Source organism: Oncorhynchus mykiss, chromosome 31, assembly GCF_013265735.2.
Source record: "Oncorhynchus mykiss isolate Arlee chromosome 31, USDA_OmykA_1.1, whole genome shotgun sequence".
Classification (NCBI taxonomy): domain Eukaryota; kingdom Metazoa; phylum Chordata; class Actinopteri; order Salmoniformes; family Salmonidae; genus Oncorhynchus; species Oncorhynchus mykiss.
In genome coordinates, this window is record NC_050571.1 from 3,904,610 (window position 1) to 3,923,881 (window position 19,272).

Genomic DNA, 19,272 nt, shown 5'->3' on the forward strand with positions numbered 1-19,272 from the left:
ATGCTCACCTCACACCTCAAACCTCACACACACACACACACACACCTCATACCTCACACACACACCTCACACACATTCAGACGCACACACACACACACACCTCACATGCTCACCTCACACCTCAAACCTCACCTCACACACACACACCTCATCCCTCACACACCTCGCAGGGTAGCCTAGTGGTTAGAGCATTGGACTAGGAACCGGAAGGTTGCAAGTTCAAATCCCCGAGCTGACAAGGTACAAATCTGTCGTTCTGCCCCTGAACAGGCAGTTAACCCACTGTTCCTTGGCCGTCATTGAAAATAAGAATTTGTTCTTAACTGACTTGCCTAGTTAAATAAAGGTAAAATAAAAATAAATGCACACACACACACCTCAAACCTCACACACACACTGAAGTCAGTGGATATTATCCAGATGGTGTGTGAGACGGCAACAAATGGCTCTCTACTCCCGTCCCACTGAGATTAAAATAATAAGCATGCATTTACAAATCTGTACTGGCACAAAAACAAAAAATGAAATTAACGAGTTCTGCCATGCGGTGACAATAAGCAGGATGGTTACAGTGGTGACTTCATCATCATAGAACAGGTACAAGAGATGAAGGGAGGGCGGGAGGTAGCAGGGAGGGGGGAGGTAGCAGAGATAGGGGGGGGAGGTAAAGAGGGAGGGGGAGGTAAAGAGGGAGCAGAAATAGGGAGAGAGGGAGACTTCTGTATTAGCATGCTAATGTAATTCTTAGGAGGCCGGAGCTCAGACACACACAGAGAAAAGGGATGTAACCTTGCTGTGACTTTAAAGGAATGTTAAGACAACGTGAGCCGACCTGCTGTGGCTTCACGTAGTGGCCCCATCTCCCTAAGGAGTGAGTGTGTGTGTTCATAGTCCCCTGAGCAACAGAATAGCATCCCTCCTTTCCAAAGAGGGAACAAACGTATGTTTTTGCAGCCCCACTTTTGTTACGAGAAAATTATAATTAATGTTTAATTTTCAACGATTATGTTTTGATATAGTCTGTATTTAGATAGATGTCCATTTTTTATATGATATAATAATTAACAGATCGCATTTTGCTTCCCTCTCCCTGTCTCCTCTAGATGAATAGTTATTCCCATTATAGTTTTGCTTCCATCCTCCTGTCTTCTCTAGATGAATGGTTATTCCCACTATAGTTTTGCTTCCATCCCCCTGTCTCCTCTAGATTAATGGTTATTCCCACTATAGTTTAGCTTCCCTCTCCCTGTCTCCTCTAGATGAATGGTTATTCCCACTATAGTTTTGCTTCCATCCTCCTGTCTCCTCTAGATGAATGGTTATTCCCACTATAGTTTTGCTTCCATCCTCCTGTCTCCTCTAGATGAAGGGTTATTCCCATTATAGTTTAGCTTCCATTTCCCTGTCTCCTCTAGATGAATGGTTATTCCCACTATAGTTTTGCTTCCATCCCCCTGTCTCCTCTAGATGAATGGTTATTCCCACTATAGTTTTGCTTCCATCCTCCTGTCTCCTCTAGATGAAGGGTTATTCCCATTATAGTTTTGCTTGCCTCCCTCCACTGTGTTGGTGCAGTTAGACCCACTGGGGTTTAAAATATAAAGGAACCTGAGAAAGACAATGTTTATCTACTGTGTTGTTGTTACATGTGTATCAATGCTTCATGTCCAATAGTGTTAGTTTGATGGTGTTGGTCTAATGGTGTTGGTCTGGTGGTGTTGGTCTGATGGTGTTGGTCTGATGGTGTTGGTCTGATGGTGTTGGTCTAATGGTGTTGGTCTGGTGGTGTTGGTCTGATGGTGTTGGTCTGATGGTGTTGGTCTAATGGTGTTGGTCTGATGGTGTTGGTCTAATGGTGTTGGTCTGATAGTGTTGGTGTTGGTCTGATGGTGTTGGTCTAATGGTGTTGGTCTGGTGGTGTTGGTCTGGTGGTGTTGGTCTGATGGTGTTGTTCTGATGGTGTTGTTCTGAGGGGGGTTGGTCTGATAGTGTTGGTGTTGGTCTGATGGTGTTGTTCTGATGGTGTTGGTCTGGTGGTGTTGGTCTGATGGTGTTGGTCTGAGGGGGGTTGGTCTGAGGGGGGTTGGTCTGATAGTGTTGGTGTTGGTCTGATGGTGTTGGTCTAATGGTGTTGGTCTGATGGTGTTGGTCTGATAGTGTTGGTCTGATGGTGTTGGTTTAATGGTGTTGGTCTGATGGTGTTGGTCTGATGGTGTTGGTCTGATGGTGTTGGTCTGATAGTGTTGGTCCGATAGTGTTAGTTTGATGGTGTTGGTCTGATGGTGTTGGTCTGATAGTGTTGGTCCGATAGTGTTAGTTTGATGGTGTTGGTCTGTTGGTGTTGGTCTGATGGTGTTGGTGTGATAGTGTTGGTCTGATAGTGTTAGTTTGATGGTGTTGGTCTGATGGTGTTGGTCTGATAGTGTTGGTCCGATAGTGTTAGTTTGATGGTGTTGGTCTGATGGTGTTGGTCTGATAGTGTTGGTCCGATAGTGTTAGTTTGATGGTGTTGGTCTGTTGGTGTTGGTCTGATGGTGTTGGTCTGATGGTGTTGGCCTGATGGTGTTGGTCTGATTGTGTTGGTCTGATAGTGTTGGTCTGATAGTGTTAGTTTGATGGTGTTGGTCTGTTGGTGTTGGTCTGATGGTGTTGGTCTGATAGTGTTGGTCTGATGGTCAAATCAAATCAAATCAAATCAAATTTTATTTGTCACATACACATGGTTAGCAGATGTTAATGCGAGTGTAGCGAAATGCTTGTGCTTCTAGTTCCGACAATGCAGTAATAACAAGTATTCTAATGAACAATTCCGATGGTGTTGGTCTGATGGTGTTGGTCTGATGGTGTTGGTCTGATGGTGTTGGTCTAATGGTGTTGGTCTGATAGTGTTGGTCTGATAGTGTTGGTCTGATAGTGTTGGTCTGATGGTGTTGGTTTAATGGTGTTGGTCTGATGGTGTTGGTCTGATGGTGTTGGTCTGATGGTGTTGGTCTGATAGTGTTGGTCCGATAGTGTTAGTTTGATGGTGTTGGTCTGATGGTGTTGGTCTGATAGTGTTGGTCCGATAGTGTTAGTTTGATGGTGTTGGTCTGTTGGTGTTGGTCTGATGGTGTTGGTGTGATAGTGTTGGTCTGATAGTGTTAGTTTGATGGTGTTGGTCTGATGGTGTTGGTCTGATAGTGTTGGTCCGATAGTGTTAGTTTGATGGTGTTGGTCTGATGGTGTTGGTCTGATAGTGTTGGTCCGATAGTGTTAGTTTGATGGTGTTGGTCTGTTGGTGTTGGTCTGATGGTGTTGGTCTGATGGTGTTGGCCTGATGGTGTTGGTCTGATTGTGTTGGTCTGATAGTGTTGGTCTGATAGTGTTAGTTTGATGGTGTTGGTCTGTTGGTGTTGGTCTGATGGTGTTGGTCTGATAGTGTTGGTCTGATGGTCAAATCAAATCAAATCAAATCAAATTTTATTTGTCACATACACATGGTTAGCAGATGTTAATGCGAGTGTAGCGAAATGCTTGTGCTTCTAGTTCCGACAATGCAGTAATAACAAGTATTCTAATGAACAATTCCGATGGTGTTGGTCTGATGGTGTTGGTCTGATGGTGTTGGTCTGATGGTGTTGGTCTAATGGTGTTGGTCTGGTGGTGTTGGTCTGATGGTGTTGGTCTGATGGTGTTGGTCTAATGGTGTTGGTCTGATGGTGTTGGTCTAATGGTGTTGGTCTGATAGTGTTGGTGTTGGTCTGATGGTGTTGGTCTAATGGTGTTGGTCTGGTGGTGTTGGTCTGGTGGTGTTGGTCTGATGGTGTTGTTCTGATGGTGTTGTTCTGAGGGGGGTTGGTCTGATAGTGTTGGTGTTGGTCTGATGGTGTTGTTCTGATGGTGTTGGTCTGGTGGTGTTGGTCTGATGGTGTTGGTCTGAGGGGGGTTGGTCTGAGGGGGGTTGGTCTGATAGTGTTGGTGTTGGTCGGATGGTGTTGGTCTAATGGTGTTGGTCTGATGGTGTTGGTCTGATAGTGTTGGTCTGATAGTGTTGGTCTGATGGTGTTGGTTTAATGGTGTTGGTCTGATGGTGTTGGTCTGAGGGGGGTTGGTCTGAGGGGGGTTGGTCTGATAGTGTTGGTGTTGGTCGGATGGTGTTGGTCTAATGGTGTTGGTCTGATGGTGTTGGTCTGATAGTGTTGGTCTGATAGTGTTGGTCTGATGGTGTTGGTTTAATGGTGTTGGTCTGATGGTGTTGCTCTGATGGTGTTGCTCTGATGGTGTTGGTCTGATAGTGTTGGTCCGATAGTGTTAGTTTGATGGTGTTGGTCTGATGGTGTTGGTCTGATAGTGTTGGTCCGATAGTGTTAGTTTGATGGTGTTGGTCTGTTGGTGTTGGTCTGATAGTGTTGGTCTGATAGTGTTAGTTTGATGGTGTTGGTCTGATGGTGTTGGTCTGATGGTGTTGGTCTGATAGTGTTGGTCCGATAGTGTTAGTTTGATGGTGTTGGTCTGATGGTGTTGGTCTGATAGTGTTGGTCCGATAGTGTTAGTTTGATGGTGTTGGTCTGATGGTGTTGGCCTGATGGTGTTGGTCTGGTGGTGTTGGTCTGATGGTGTTGGTCTGAGGGGGGTTGGTCTGAGGGGGGTTGGTCTGATAGTGTTGGTGTTGGTCGGATGGTGTTGGTCTAATGGTGTTGGTCTGATGGTGTTGGTCTGATAGTGTTGGTCCGATTGTGTTAGTTTGATGGTGTTGGTCTGATGGTGTTGGTCTGATAGTGTTGGTCCGATAGTGTTAGTTTGATGGTGTTGGTCTGTTGGTGTTGGTCTGATGGTGTTGGTCTGATAGTGTTGGTCTGATAGTGTTAGTTTGATGGTGTTGGTCTGATGGTGTTGGTCTGATGGTGTTGGTCTGATAGTGTTGGTCCGATAGTGTTAGTTTGATGGTGTTGGTCTGATGGTGTTGGTCTGATAGTGTTGGTCCGATAGTGTTAGTTTGATGGTGTTGGTCTGATGGTGTTGGCCTGATGGTGTTGGTCTGGTGGTGTTGGTCTGATGGTGTTGGTCTGAGGGGGGTTGGTCTGAGGGGGGTTGGTCTGATAGTGTTGGTGTTGGTCGGATGGTGTTGGTCTAATGGTGTTGGTCTGATGGTGTTGGTCTGATAGTGTTGGTCTGATAGTGTTGGTCTGATGGTGTTGGTTTAATGGTGTTGGTCTGATGGTGTTGGTCTGATGGTGTTGCTCTGATGGTGTTGGTCTGATAGTGTTGGTCCGATAGTGTTAGTTTGATGGTGTTGGTCTGATGGTGTTGGTCTGATAGTGTTGGTCCGAGAGTGTTAGTTTGATGGTGTTGGTCTGTTGGTGTTGGTCTGATGGTGTTGGTCTGATAGTGTTGGTCTGATAGTGTTAGTTTGATGGTGTTGGTCTGATGGTGTTGGTCTGATGGTGTTGGTCTGATAGTGTTGGTCCGATAGTGTTAGTTTGATGGTGTTGGTCTGATGGTGTTGGTCTGATAGTGTTGGTCCGATAGTGTTAGTTTGATGGTGTTGGTCTGATGGTGTTGGCCTGATGGTGTTGGTCTGATTGTGTTGGTCTGATAGTGTTGGTCTGATAGTGTTAGTTTGATGGTGTTGGTCTGTTGGTGTTGGTCTGATGGTGTTGGTCTGATAGTGTTGGTCTGATGGTCAAATCAAATCAAATCAAATTTTATTTGTCACATACACATGGTTAGCAGATGTTAATGCGAGTGTAGTGAAATGCTTGTGCTTCTAGTTCCGACAATGCAGTAATAACAAGTATTCTAATGAACAATTCCGATGGTGTTGGTCTGATGGTGTTGGTCTGATGGTGTTGGTCTGATGGTGTTGGTCTGATGGTGTTGGTCTGACGGTGTTGGTCTAATGGTGTTGGTCTGATGGTGTTGTTCTGATGGTGTTGTTCTGATGGTGTTGTTCTGGTGGTGTTGGTCTGATGGTGTTGGCCTGATGGTGTTGGTCTGACGATGTTGGTCTAATGGTGTTGGTCTAATGGTGTTGGTCTGATGGTGTTGGTCTGATGGTGTTGTTCTGATGGTGTTGTTCTGATGGTGTTGGTCTGATGGTGTTGGCCTGATGGTGTTGGTCTGATAGTTTTGGTGTTGGTCTGATGGTGTTGGTCTGGTGATGTTGGTCTGATGGTGTTGGTCTGATGGTGTTGGCCTGATGGTGTTGGTCTAATGGTGTTGGTCTGATGGTGTTGGTCTGGTGATGTTGGCCTGATGGTGTTGGTTTAATGGTGTTAGTCTGATGGTGTTGGTCTGGTGGTGTTGGTCTGATGGTGTTGGTCTGATGGTGTTGGTCTGGTGGTGTTGGTCTGATGGTGTTGGTCTAATGGTGTCTGTCTGATGGTGTTGGTCTAGTGATGTTGGTCTGATGGTGTTGGTCTGATGGTGTTGGTCTGGTGGTGTTGGTCTGATGGTGTTGGTCTGATAGTGTTGGTTTGATGGTGTTGGTCTGATGGTGTTGGTCTAGTGATGTTGGTCTGATGGTGTTGGTCTGATGGTGTTGGTCTGGTGGTGTTGGTCTGATGGTGTTGGTCTGATAGTGTTGGTCTGATGGTGTTGGTCTGATGGTGTAGGTCTGGTGATGTTCGTCTGATGGTGTTGGTCTAATGGTGTCTGTCTGATGGTGTTGGTCTAGTGATGTTGGTCTGATGGTGTTGGTCTGATGGTGTTGGTCTGGTGGTGTTGGTCTGATGGTGTTGGTCTGATAGTGTTGGTCCGATAGTGTTGGTCTGATGGTGTTGGTCTGATGGTGTTGTTCTGATGTTGTTGGTCTGATGGTGTTGTTACATATCATTTGAGCTGCGTTGGTCTGATGGTGTTGTTACATATCATTTGAGCTGCGTGTACCATGAACAAATTCATTGCATAATTTCCCTTTGCCTGTCAGAACAACGAAGAGAAAGACATGTCTGAACTGGCTTAGCTGTAGTGCACTCGGACACTGAGGGAGAATCTCTTGGCATTCTCCTCATGTCTTCTTTCATCGCCTCCTTCTCAAAACTCATCGGTCTTCTCGGGACTCCCTCCCCTCTGACCTTCTCCTCCGATTGTTTTTTTAAAAGGAGGCAGGGAAAGAGGCGAGAGGTTTTTGCAATTGAGATTCTCCCACTGACTCTGAGTAGCCTTCCATCAGCCTACAAAGAATGCATGTCAGGTAGCTCGCGGGCTGTCAATGAGTATTCTCAAGGGCTGTCAATGAGTATTCTCAAGGGCTGTCAATGAGTATTCTCGACGGCTGTCAATGAGTATTCTCGAGGGCTGTCAATGAGTATTCTCAAGGGCTGTCAATGAGTATTCTCGACAGCTGTCAATGAGTATTCTCAAGGGCTGTCAATGAGTATTCTCGATGGCTGTCAATGAGTATTCTCGAGGGCTGTCAATGAGTATTCTCGAGGGCTGTCAATGAGTATTCTCGAGGGCTGTCAATGAGTATTCTCGAAGGCTGTCAATGAGTATTCTCGAGGGCTGTCAATGAGTATTCTCGAGGGCTGTCAATGAGTATTCTCGAAGGCTGTCAATGAGTATTCTCGAGGGCTGTCAATGAGTATTCTCGAGGGCTGTCAATGAGTATTCTCGAGGGCTGTCAATGAGTATTCTCGAGGGCTGTCAATGAGTATTCTCAAGGGCTGTCAATGAGTATTCTCGAAGGCTGTCAATGAGTATTCTCGACGGCTGTCAATGAGTATTCTCGAGGGCTGTCAATGAGTATTCTCAAGGGCTGTCAATGAGTATTCTCGACGGCTGTCAATGAGTATTCTTGAGGGCTGTCAATGAGTATTCTCGAGGGCTGTCAATGAGTATTCTCGAGGGCTGTCAATGAGTATTCTCAAGGGCTGTCAATGAGTATTCTCGATGGCTGTCAATGAGTATTCTCGAGGGCTGTCAATGAGTATTCTCAAGGGCTGTCAATGAGTATTCTCGACGGCTGTCAATGAGTATTCTTGAGGGCTGTCAATGAGTATTCTCGAGGGCTGTCAATGAGTATTCTCGAGGGCTGTCAATGAGTATTCTCGAGGGCTGTCAATGAGTATTCTCGAGGGCTGTCAATGAGTATTCTCGACGGCTGTCAATGAGTATTCTTGAGGGCTGTCAATGAGTATTCTCGACGGCTGTCAATGAGTATTCTCGATGGCTGTCAATGAGTATTCTCGAGGGCTGTCAATGAGTATTCTCGAGGGCTGTCAATGAGTATTCTCGAGGGCTGTCAATGAGTATTCTCGAAGGCTGTCAATGAGTATTCTCGAGGGCTGTCAATGAGTATTCTCGACGGCTGTCAATGAGTATTCTCGACGGCTGTCAATGAGTATTCTCGACGGCTGTCAATGAGTATTCTCGACGGCTGTCAATGAGTAGCTCACTAGTAGGTAGGGAGAAATAATCAGTAGGACTAATATTCCATAATTAAATCTGTGAAATAATGTTTCTCACCAAAAACTGTTTACAGGCATTTATCACCATTCTGCATTTTGCCATCTGGTTTCCCAAATTCAATTGGACAGGTTACAAAAGTTACAGTCCTGTCCAAACACCATATACACTGTAGCTTCTTCAAGGTTATAATGTAACCAAGCTGTGTCTGTATGCAGAAAACAAACACAGGATATTTTTATCTCGATAAAACAGCTCTGCTTGGTTTGGTGAGTAATATCGACCAAATAAGCAATTTCCGCCCTCTTTGCATCAAATATGTACGCTGCGGAGACAAGTTAATTTAAAAAATGTTCAGGGTGATGGTGCTTCAAACAACAGCGCCCCCCCCCCCCCCCCAAAAAAAAACGTTGGAGGAAAAGCGGGAACGGTCAATTAGTGTGCTTGCTGAGACTACACTTATGTTATTCTTCATATTTTCATGATTATTCTGCTTCTTCAGGATGTGTTGTCAATATGTAGACTACTCACTGTGGCTGCTGTTCAAAAGGTCACTATTAAACAGAACGACAATTTAAACAATCATTGATACGTAGTAGCCTAGTCCTTTGTTCAAATGTAAAACCATTTTATTTTCTCTTTATCCTAAACTTGGTAAGATTCTCAAGGTAGAATGATTTATTTTTTATTTTTTTATGTGTGGTTTTAAGAACCAAAGCGCAGTTACATGACATATGCAATTGTGTTATTTGCTCATATTCATAACATGTGGCAGGTAACTAAGTGGTTAGAGTGTAGAGGCGGCAGGTAACCAAGTGGTTAGAGTGTAGAGGCGGCAGGTAACCAATTGGTTAGAGTGTAGAGGCGGCAGGTAACTACAGTGCCTTGCGAAAGTATTCGGCCCCCTTGAACTTTGCGACCTTTTGCCACATTTCAGGCTTCAAACATAAAGATATAAAACTGTATTTTTTTGTGAAGAATCAACAACAAGTGGGACACAATCATGAAGTGGAATGACATTTATTGGATATTTCAAACTTTTTTAACAAATGAAAAACTGAAAAATTGGGCATGCAAAATTATTCAGCCCCCTTAAGTTAATACTTTGTAACGCCACCTTTTGCTGCGATTACAGCTGTAAGTCGCTTGGGGTATGTCTCTATCAGTTTTGCACATCGAGAGACTGACATTCTTTCCCATTCCTCCTTGCAAAACAGCTCGAGCTCAGTGAGGTTGGATGGAGAGCATTTGTGAACAGCAGTTTTCAGTTCTTTCCACAGATTCTCGATTGGATTCAGGTCTGGACTTGGCCATTCTAACACCTGGATATGTTTATTTTTGAACCATTCCATTGTAGATGTTGCTTTATGTTTTGGATCATTGTCTTGTTGGAAGACAAATCTCCGTCCCAGTCTCAGGTCTTTTGCAGACTCCATCAGGTTTTCTTCCAGAATGGTCCTGTATTTGGCTCCATCCATCTTCCCATCAATTTTAACCATCTTCCCTGTCCCTGCTGAAGAAAAGCAGGCCCAAACCATGATGCTGCCACCACCATGTTTGACAGTGGGGATGGTGTGTTCAGCTGTGTTGCTTTTACGCCAAACATAACGTTTTGCATTGTTGCCAAAAAGTTCAATTTTGGTTTCATCTGACCAGAGCACCTTCTTCCACATGTTTGGTGTGTCTCCCAGGTGGCTTGTGGCAAACTTTAAACAACACTTTTTATGGATATCTTTAAGAAATGGCTTTCTTCTTGCCACTCTTCCATAAAGGCCAGATTTGTGCAATATACGACTGATTGTTGTCCTATGGACAGAGTCTCCCACCTCAGCTGTAGATCTCTGCAGTTCATCCAGAGTGATCATGGGCTTCTTGGCTGCATCTCTGATCAGTCTTCTCTTTGTATGAGCTGAAAGTTTAGAGGGACGGCCAGGTCTTGGTAGATTTGCAGTGGTCTGATACTCCTTCCATTTCAATATTATCGCTTGCACAGTGCGCCTTGGGATGTTTAAAGCTTGGGAAATATTTTTGTATCCAAATCTGGCTTTAAACTTCCTCATAACAGTATCCACAGTCAAGCACAGATTCAACTACAAAGACCAGGGAGCTTTTCAAAAGCCTCATAAAGAAGGGTAGTGATTGGTAGCTGGGTAAAAAATATGCGATATCTCTTTAAGCATGGTCTAGTTAATAATTATGCTGTGGATTATGTGTTTAACCACCCAGACACATCAAATGTGCAGTCGTCCTTCTGAACTGAGCTGCAGGAGAGGAAGGAAACGGCTCCGGGATGTCACCATGAGTCCATTAGTGATTTTTAAAACAGCTACCAGAGATCAATGTCTGTGATGGGAGAAAACTGAGGATGGATCAACAACATTGTAGTGACTCCACTATAATGACCTAAATGACAGTGTGAAAAGAACAATACAAAGAAACGTGTGCAACGAGGCAAGAATGTAAAGAAATACACTTTTTAGTCTAAATGCAAAGCCTTATGTTTGGGCCAAATCCCAACACAACACGTCACTGAGTAACTGCCTCCATATTTTCAAGCATGGTGGTGGCTGCATCATGGTATGGGTAAGCTTGACATCGGCAAAGACTGGGGAGTTTTTCAGGATGAAAATAAACAGGATGGAGCTAAGTACGGGCAAAACCTAGAGGAAAACCTGGTTCAGTCTGCTTTGCATCAGACACTGGGAGAGGAATTCACCTTTGCAGCAGGACAATAACCTAAAACACAAGGCCAAATATACACTGGAGTCGCTTACCAAGAAAACAGTGAATGTTCCTGAGTGGTCAAATTATAGATTACTTAAATCTGCTTGAAAATCTGAACTGAATAATGGGAAAATATTGCACAAACCAGATGTGTCCAAAGCTCATAGAGATTTACCCAGAAAGACTCACAGCTGTAACCTCTGCCAAAGGAGATTCCAATTCTATGTATTGATTCCCGGGGTGTGAAAACTCATCAAAATATATTAGTGCTTTATTCTTCATTAATCATAAAAATAAATAACATTTTTCTTCCACTTTGAAATTACAGAGCATTTTGTGTAAATTGTTGACAAAAAAAAGTGTCAATTAAAATCCATTTTACTTTGTAAAATTACAAAATTACAATACAATGGGAAGAAATCCAAGACTTTCTATGGCTGCCCTCCAAAAATCTAATGTGATAAAGATAATGATACAATAATAACACGTTGGCAATACTATTTTCATGAGAACATAATCAATGACCAAATTCAAGTGCAAAACTCCAGTTTGCATTTTTCAAATGGACAGTTCTTGTTCAAATCAAATCAAATCGAAGTTTATTTGTCACGTGCGCTACCTACCCTCACCACCTGGGGGCGGCCTGTCAGGAAGTCCCGGATCCAGTTGCAGAGGGAGGTGTTTAGTCCCAGGATCCTTAGCTTGGTGATGAGCTTTGAGGGCACTGTGGTGTTGAACGCTGAGCTGTTCAATTGCCTTTGCAGATAACACTACTAGAGAAAGAACATTTGCTAGAAAATTAATCAATCAAAGTTTACGTGTAATTGTGCTACATTACTGGGATTTATGGACATTATTTGACACACAAAAAAGGAGATGAAAACTTAATGTGCAATTTAAAAATTAAAGTACCCTTTTTGGGTAAAACAATATTATTCGTCCCATTTTTGATTTAATTTCCTCATTGTCATGCTTTATCCTGGCCACATTCTTAACAGTTTGGCCTGTCAATCGATCACTGTGGGTGGGCTTGCCAGGGGAGGAGCAGGATATTGGTGAGAGTCACAGGGTGGTAGTGTTTCAGACCGGTCAATCGATCACTATGGGTGGGATTGTCAGGGGAGGAGGCGGGATGTTTGTGAGTCACAGGGTGGTAGTGTTTCAGACCTGTCAATCAATTATTGTGGGTGGGATTTTCAGGGTAGGGAGTAGATTAGTAATGTAGTAATTAAAACACTTTTTCAATATCATTTATTAGAATAAAACTTGAGAAAAATGATTTCCCCTGTTAAGAATCCGTGTAGAACTGCACTGCCCCCTAGTGAGCTTTTTCACCCCCCCCCCCCCCTCAGACTAAGTCAGGCACCCATTAGTGTGTGTGTGCCTCCCTTCATCCTTCTGATTCTCTCTCTCTGTCTCTCTCTGTGTCTCTCTCTGTGTCTCTCTCTGTCACTCTCTGTGTGTGTCTCTCTCTGTGTCTCTCTCTCTCTCTCTGTCTCTCTCTGTGTCTCTCTCTGTGTCTCTCTCTGTCTCTCTCTGTCACTCTCTGTGTGTGTCTCTCTCTGTCTCTCTCTCTCTCGCTCTCTCTCTCTCTCTCTCTTTCTCTGTGTGTCTCTCTCTCTAGGAGGTGATGCAGATGGAGAGACAGCTAGGTGGTCGTCTGATTGATGAGCCCCACGTCCTGCTGTTTAAAGACAGCTACCACAACCTGCGCCTCTCCATCCACGACATGCCCCAGGCACACTGGAGAAGCAAACTACTGTCTGGATACCAGGTGAGTTAGGGGTCAAGTGCTAGGAGTCAGGGGTCAGGGGTCAGGGTTAAGACCCATCCACGACATGCCCCAGGCACACTGGAGGAGCAAACTACTGGCTGGGTACCAGGTGAGTTAGGGGTCAAGTGCTAGAGGTCAGGGGTCAGGGTCAAGACCTATCCACGAGCAAACTACTGGCTGGGTTTAAAATATATTTTCATTGTCAGTTACACCGGATATGTGCAATGAAATGTGTTGTTTTTTTCCTGGGTCAGCCATAGCAGTACTGCGTCCCAAGAGCAAATTCAGGTTTAATGCCTTGCTCAAGGGCACATCGGCAGTTTTGTTTTACAGCTAATTTGCTGCAATTCTACACATTTTGGAACAGGGCGGAGAGAAGTGTTTAATATCTGAGTGACTAACTGTAGTAACCTGGTATATTTACGTTTACCAATAGACGGCAGTATTGACTCAAGACGGGGGTTTGTAGTAACCTGGTATATTTATGTTTACCAATAGATGGCAGTATTGACTCAAGACGGGGGTTTGTAGTAACCTGGTATATTTATGTTTACCAATAGATGGCAGTATTGACTCAAGACGGGGGTTTGTAGTAACCTGGTATATTTATGTTTACCAATAGATGGCAGTATTGACTCAAGACGGGGGTTTGCTTTCTGATTTCCGTAGCTGTTTTCAATGTCTGCTACAGTTGAAGTATGAAGTTAACATACACCTTAGCCAAATACATTTAAACTCAGTTTTTCACAATTTCTGACATTTAATCCTAGTAAAAATTCACTGTCTTAGGTCAGTTAGGACCACCGAGTCAGGTTTGTAGGCCTCCTTGTTCGCAAACGCTTTTTCAGTTCTGCCCTCACATTTTCTATGGGATTGAGTTCAGGGCTTTGTGATGGCCACTCCAATACCTTGACTTTGTTGTCCTTAAGCCATTTTGCCTCAACTTTGGAAGTACGCTTGGAGTCATTGTCAATTTGGAAGACCCATTTGCGACCAAGCTTTAACTTTCTGACTGATGTCTTGAGATGTTGCTTCAATATATCCACATAATTTTCCGGCCTCATGATGCCATCTATTTTGTGAAGTGCACCAGTCCCTCCTGCAGCAAAGCACCCCCACAACATGATGCTGCCACCCCCGTGCTTCACGGTTGGGATGGTGTTCTTCGGCCTGCAAGCCTCCCCCTTTTTCCTCCAAACATAACGATGGTCATTATGGCCAAACAGTTCTATTTTTGTTTCATCAGACCAGAGGACATTTCTCCAAAAAGTACGATCTTTGTCCCCATGTGCAGTTGCAAACCGTAGCCTGGCATTTTTTATGGTGGTTTTAGCAGTTGCTTCTTCCTTGCTGAGTGGCCTTTCAGGTTATGTCGATATAGGACTTGTTTTACTGTGGATATTGATACCTTTGTACCTGTTTCCTCCAGCATCTTCAGAGGGTCCTTTGCTGTTGTTCTGGGATTGATTTGCACTTTTCGCACCAAAGTACATTCATTTCTAGGAGACAGAACGCTCCTTCCTGAGCGGTATGATGGCTGCGTGGTCCCATGGAGTTTATACTTGCGTACTATTGTTTGTACAGATGAACGGTACCTTCAGGTGTTTGAGAATTTCTCCCAAGGATGAACCAGACTTGTGGGGGTCTACAAAAAAAGATTCTGAGGTCTTGGCTAATTTATTTTGATTTTCCCATGATGTCAAGCAAAGAGGCAATGAGTTTGAATGTAGAACTTGAAATACATCCACAGATACACCTCCAATTGACTCAAATGATGTCAATTAGCCTATCAGAAGCTTCTAAAGCCATGACATAATTTTCTGGAATTTTCCAAGCTGTTTAAAGGCACAGTCAACTTAGTGTATGTAAACTTCTGACCCACTGGAATTGTGACACAGTGAATTATAAGTTAAATAATCTGTCTGTAAACAATTGTTGGAAAAATGACTTGTAGTTTGTTATTTAACAAGAAATTTGTGGAGTGGTTAAAAAACTGAGTTTTAATGACTCAGTGTATTTAAACTAAACTAACGACTTCAACTGTATATATAACCAAAGCTTATTTATTTTTTACTTGTGGGTTAACTGCAAGTCAGTTAAGAACAAATTTTTATTTTCAAGAACGGCCTAGTGGGCAGTGGGTTAACTGCCTTGTTCATGGGCAGAACGACAGATTTGTACCTTGTCAGGTCAGGGATTTGAACTTGCAACCTTCCGGTTACTAGTCCAACACTCTAACCACTAGGCTACCTTGCCGCCCCAAATGCCAGGTGCATTAGGGAATGTTATTCTAAGTTACTAAAACGTATTTACGTGTCCGGTGGCATCAGTCTAAGAAGATACTACATACAGTGGGGCAAAAAAGTATTTAGTCAGCCACCAATTGTGCAAGTTCTCCCACTTAAAAAGATGAGAGAGGCCTGTAATTTTCATCATAGGTACACTTCAACTATGACAGACAAAATGAGAAAAAAAAATCCAGAAAATCACATTATCTCGCTCTGGGGCTCCATGCAAGATCTCACCCCGTGGAGTCAAAATGATCACAAGAACGGTGAGCTAAATCCCAGAACCACACGGGGGGTTGACCTGCAGAGAGCTGGGACCAAAGTAACAAAGCCTACCATCAGTAACACACTACGCCGCCAGGGACTCAAATCCTGCAGTGCCAGACGTGTCCCCCTGCTTAAGCCAGTACATGTCCAGGCCCGTCTGAAGTTTGCTAGAGAGCATTTGGATGATCCAGAATAAGATTGGGAGAATGTCATATGGTCAGATGAAACCAAAATATAACTTTTTGGTAAAAACTCAACTCGTCGTGTTTGGAGGACAAAGAATGCTGAGTTGCATCCAAAGAACACCATACCTACTGTGAAGCATGGGGCTGTTTTTCTGCAAAGGGACCAGGACGACTGATCCTTGTAAAGGAAAGAATGAATGGGGCCACGTATCGTGAGATTTTGAGTGAAAACCTCCTTCCATCAGCAAGGGCATTGAAGATGAAACGTGGCTGGGTCTTTCAGCATGACAATGATCCCAAACATACCGCCCGGGCAACGAAGGAGTGGCTTCGTAAGAAGCATTTCAAGGTCCTGGAGTGGCCTAGCCAGTCTCCAGATCTCAACCCCATAGAAAATCTTTGGAGGGAGTTGAAAGTCCGTGTTGCCCAGCAACAGCCCCAAAACATCACTGCTCTAGAGGAGATCTGCATGGAGGAATGGGCCAAAATACCAGCAACAGTGTGTGAAAACCTTGTGAAGACTTACAGAAAACGTTTGACCTCTGTCATTGCCAACAAAGGATATATAACAAAGTATTGAGATAAACTTTTGTTATTGACCAAATACTTATTTTCCACCATAATTTGCAAATAAATTCATTAAAAATCCTACAATGTGATTTTCTGGGGAAAAAAATCTCATTTTGTCTGTCATAGTTGAAGTGGGGCGGCAGGGTAGCCTAGTGGTTAGAGCGTTGGACTAGTAACCGGAAGGTTGTGAGTTCAAACCCCCGAGCTGACAAGGTACAAATCTGTCGTTCTGCCCCTGAACAGGCAGTTAACCCACTGTTCCCAGGCCGTCATTGAAAATAAGAATTTGTTCTTAACTGACTTGCCTGGTTAAATAAAGGTAAAAAAAAAAAAAAAAAAAAAAAAAAAAAAAAAAATGTACCTATGATGAAAATTACAGGCCTCTCTCATCTTTTTAAGCAGGAGAACTTGCACAATAGATGGCTGACTAAATATTGTTTTGCCCCACTGTATTTGGTGACAAGGATGGGATGAAATCAAACATGTCACCACAGAGACACTGACACTGCAGCAGGTGCTTTCAAAGCGTACGTGTGTTTTCAAAGAAGAGCCATTACATGGGATCCAAGCTACCGTTCCTGTTGCTGCTGATGCTACTCCCAGATTCTATAGGCCAAGATCCGTTCCACATGCCGTGAAGCCTAAAGTGGATGTGGAAATTGACAGACTCTTAGCAGAGGATATACTTATACCTGTCAAGTTCTCTGAGTGGGCAGCACCAGTTGTTCCCATATTAAACCCAGATGGTTCCATCAGTGGTGACTACAAGCTGACTGTAAAATAGAGTTTCCTCTCTGGAGCTGTACCCCAATACCCAAAGTGGAGGATTTGCTTTCAACGTTAACAGGTGGGCAACAGTTCACAAAACTAGATATGAGTCATGCATATCAGCAAGTGCTAATGGATAAAGCTTCACAGAAGTACCTGACTATAAACACCCACAGAGGGATGTTTCCCTATAAAACGTTTACCTTTCAGGGTGTCTTCCACAACTGCTATCTTCCAAAGAACAATGGAGGGAGTTCTGCGGGGGATACCCAAGGTAGCGGTTTACCTCAACGACATTCTGGTCACAGGAGTCACAAGGAGGAGCGTCTCAGAAGGTTTTGAGAAGGATGGCGGAGGTCGGTCTCCGGCTGAAGAGGAGCAAGTGTACACTGTTAGCTGATGAAGTGCAGTACCTGGGTCACAAGGTGGATGCCAAGGGGTTACACACTGTCAACCTCTCTACCCTCCCTAACCTCTCTACCCTCCCTAACCTCCCTAACCTCCCTAACCTCTCTACCCTTCCCTAACCGCCCTACCCTCCCTAACCCCCTACCCTCCCTAAGCTCTCTACCCTCTCTACCCTCTCTAACCTCTCTACCCTCGCTAACCTCTCCACCTTCCCTAACCTCTCTACCCTCCCTAACCTCCCTAACCTCTCTACCCTTCCCTAACCGCCCTACCCTCCCTAACCCCCTACCCTCCCTAAGCTCTCTACCCTCTCTACCCTCTCTAACCTCTCTACCCTCGCTAACCTCTCCACCTTCCCTAACCTCTCTACCCTCCCTAACCTCTCTACCCTCCCTAACCTCTCTAACCTCCCTAACCTCCCCAACCTCCCTACCCTCCCTAACCTCTCTACCCTCCCCAACCTCTCTACCCTCTCTAACCGCTCTACCCTCCCTAATCTCTCTAATCTCTCTAACCTCCCCAACCTCTCTACCCTTTCTACCATCTCTTCCCTCCCTAACCTCTCTACCCTCCCTAACCTCTCTACCCTCCCTAACCTCTCTACCCCCCCGAACATCTCTACCCTCCAGAACCTCCCTAACCTCTCTACCCTCCCCAACCTCTCTACCCTCCCTACCCTCCCCAACCTCTCTACCCTCCCCAACCTCTCTACCCTCCCTAACCTCTCTACCCTCCCTAACCTCTCTACCCTCCCTACCCTCCCTAACCTCTCTACCCTCCCCAACCTCTCTACCCTCCCTAACCTCTCTACCCTCCCCAACCTCTCTACCCTCCCTAACCTCCCTAACCGCTCTACCCTCCCCAACCTCCATACCCTCCCTAACCTCTCTACCCTCCCGAACATCCCTAACCTCTCTACCCTCCCCAACCTCTCTACCCTCCCTACCCTCTCTACCCTCCCGAACCTCCCTACCCTCCCCAACCTCTCTACCGTCCCCATCCTCTCTACCCTCCCTAACCTCCCTAACCTCTCTACCCTCCCCAACTTCTCTACCCTCCCCAACCTCCCTAACCTCCCTACCCTCCCCAACCTCTCTACCCTCCCTAACCTCTCTACCCTCCCTACCCTCCCCAACCTCTCTACCCTCCCCAACCTCTCTACCCTCCCTACCCTCCCCAACCTCTCTACCCTCCCCAACATCTCTACCCTCCCTACCCTCCCCAACGTCTCTACCCTCCCTAACCTGGTCAGAAAGACCGGAAGAACATTTTCCGAAGTCAAAGGTGTTACTGCAATCAGCTGAAGTGCTTGTGCACTACACAGCAGACAGAGGTCTCATCTTATCGTGTGACGCCTCATCGTATGGTGTGGGGGCGGTGCTGTCACCGCAGAGAAACCTATCGGGTGCAGAGAAACCTATCGGGTTCATGTCAAGAACGTTGTGCTCGTGCACTACTCAGCAGACAAAGGTCTCATCTTATCGTGTGACGCCTCATCGTATGGTGTGGGGGCGGTGCTATCCCACCGGATGGAGAATGGTGCAGAGAAACCTACCGGGTTCATGTCAAGAACGTTGTGCTCGTGCACTACACAGCAGACAGAGGTCTCATCTTATCGTGTGACGCCTCATCGTATGGTGTGGGGGCGGTGCTATCCCACCGGATGGAGAATGGTGCAGAGAAACCTATCGGGTTCATGTCAAGAACATTGTCGCCAGCGTCGGAGAAAGTACTCCCAGCTGGACCAGGAAGGACTGGCTGGACCAGGAAGGACTGGCTGGACCAGGAAGGACTGGCTGGACCAGGAAGGACTGGTTGGATCAGGAAGGACTGGCTGGACAAGGAAGGACTGTCTGGACCAGGAAGGACTGGCTGGACCAGGAAGGACTGGCTGTCATAT

At 45.1% G+C, this 19,272-nt stretch overlaps 2 protein-coding genes across 2 annotated transcripts in view; both read left to right on the forward strand.

Annotated features, from left to right (window-relative positions):
- Positions 1 to 13,088, forward strand: part of LOC118945988 (netrin receptor UNC5A-like) — a 149,144-nt gene extending 136,056 nt beyond the window's left edge. The window contains exon 9 of the mRNA XM_036969654.1: positions 12,737 to 13,088. Coding sequence (XP_036825549.1) covers positions 12,737 to 12,895 — 159 coding nt within the window. The 3' untranslated portion in view covers positions 12,896 to 13,088. The remainder of the gene's footprint in view (positions 1 to 12,736) is intronic.
- LOC110531068 (netrin receptor UNC5A) overlaps positions 12,951 to 19,272 on the forward strand; it is a 31,250-nt gene continuing 24,928 nt past the window's right edge. The window contains exon 1 of the mRNA XM_036969657.1: positions 12,951 to 12,995. Coding sequence (XP_036825552.1) covers positions 12,951 to 12,995 — 45 coding nt within the window. The remainder of the gene's footprint in view (positions 12,996 to 19,272) is intronic.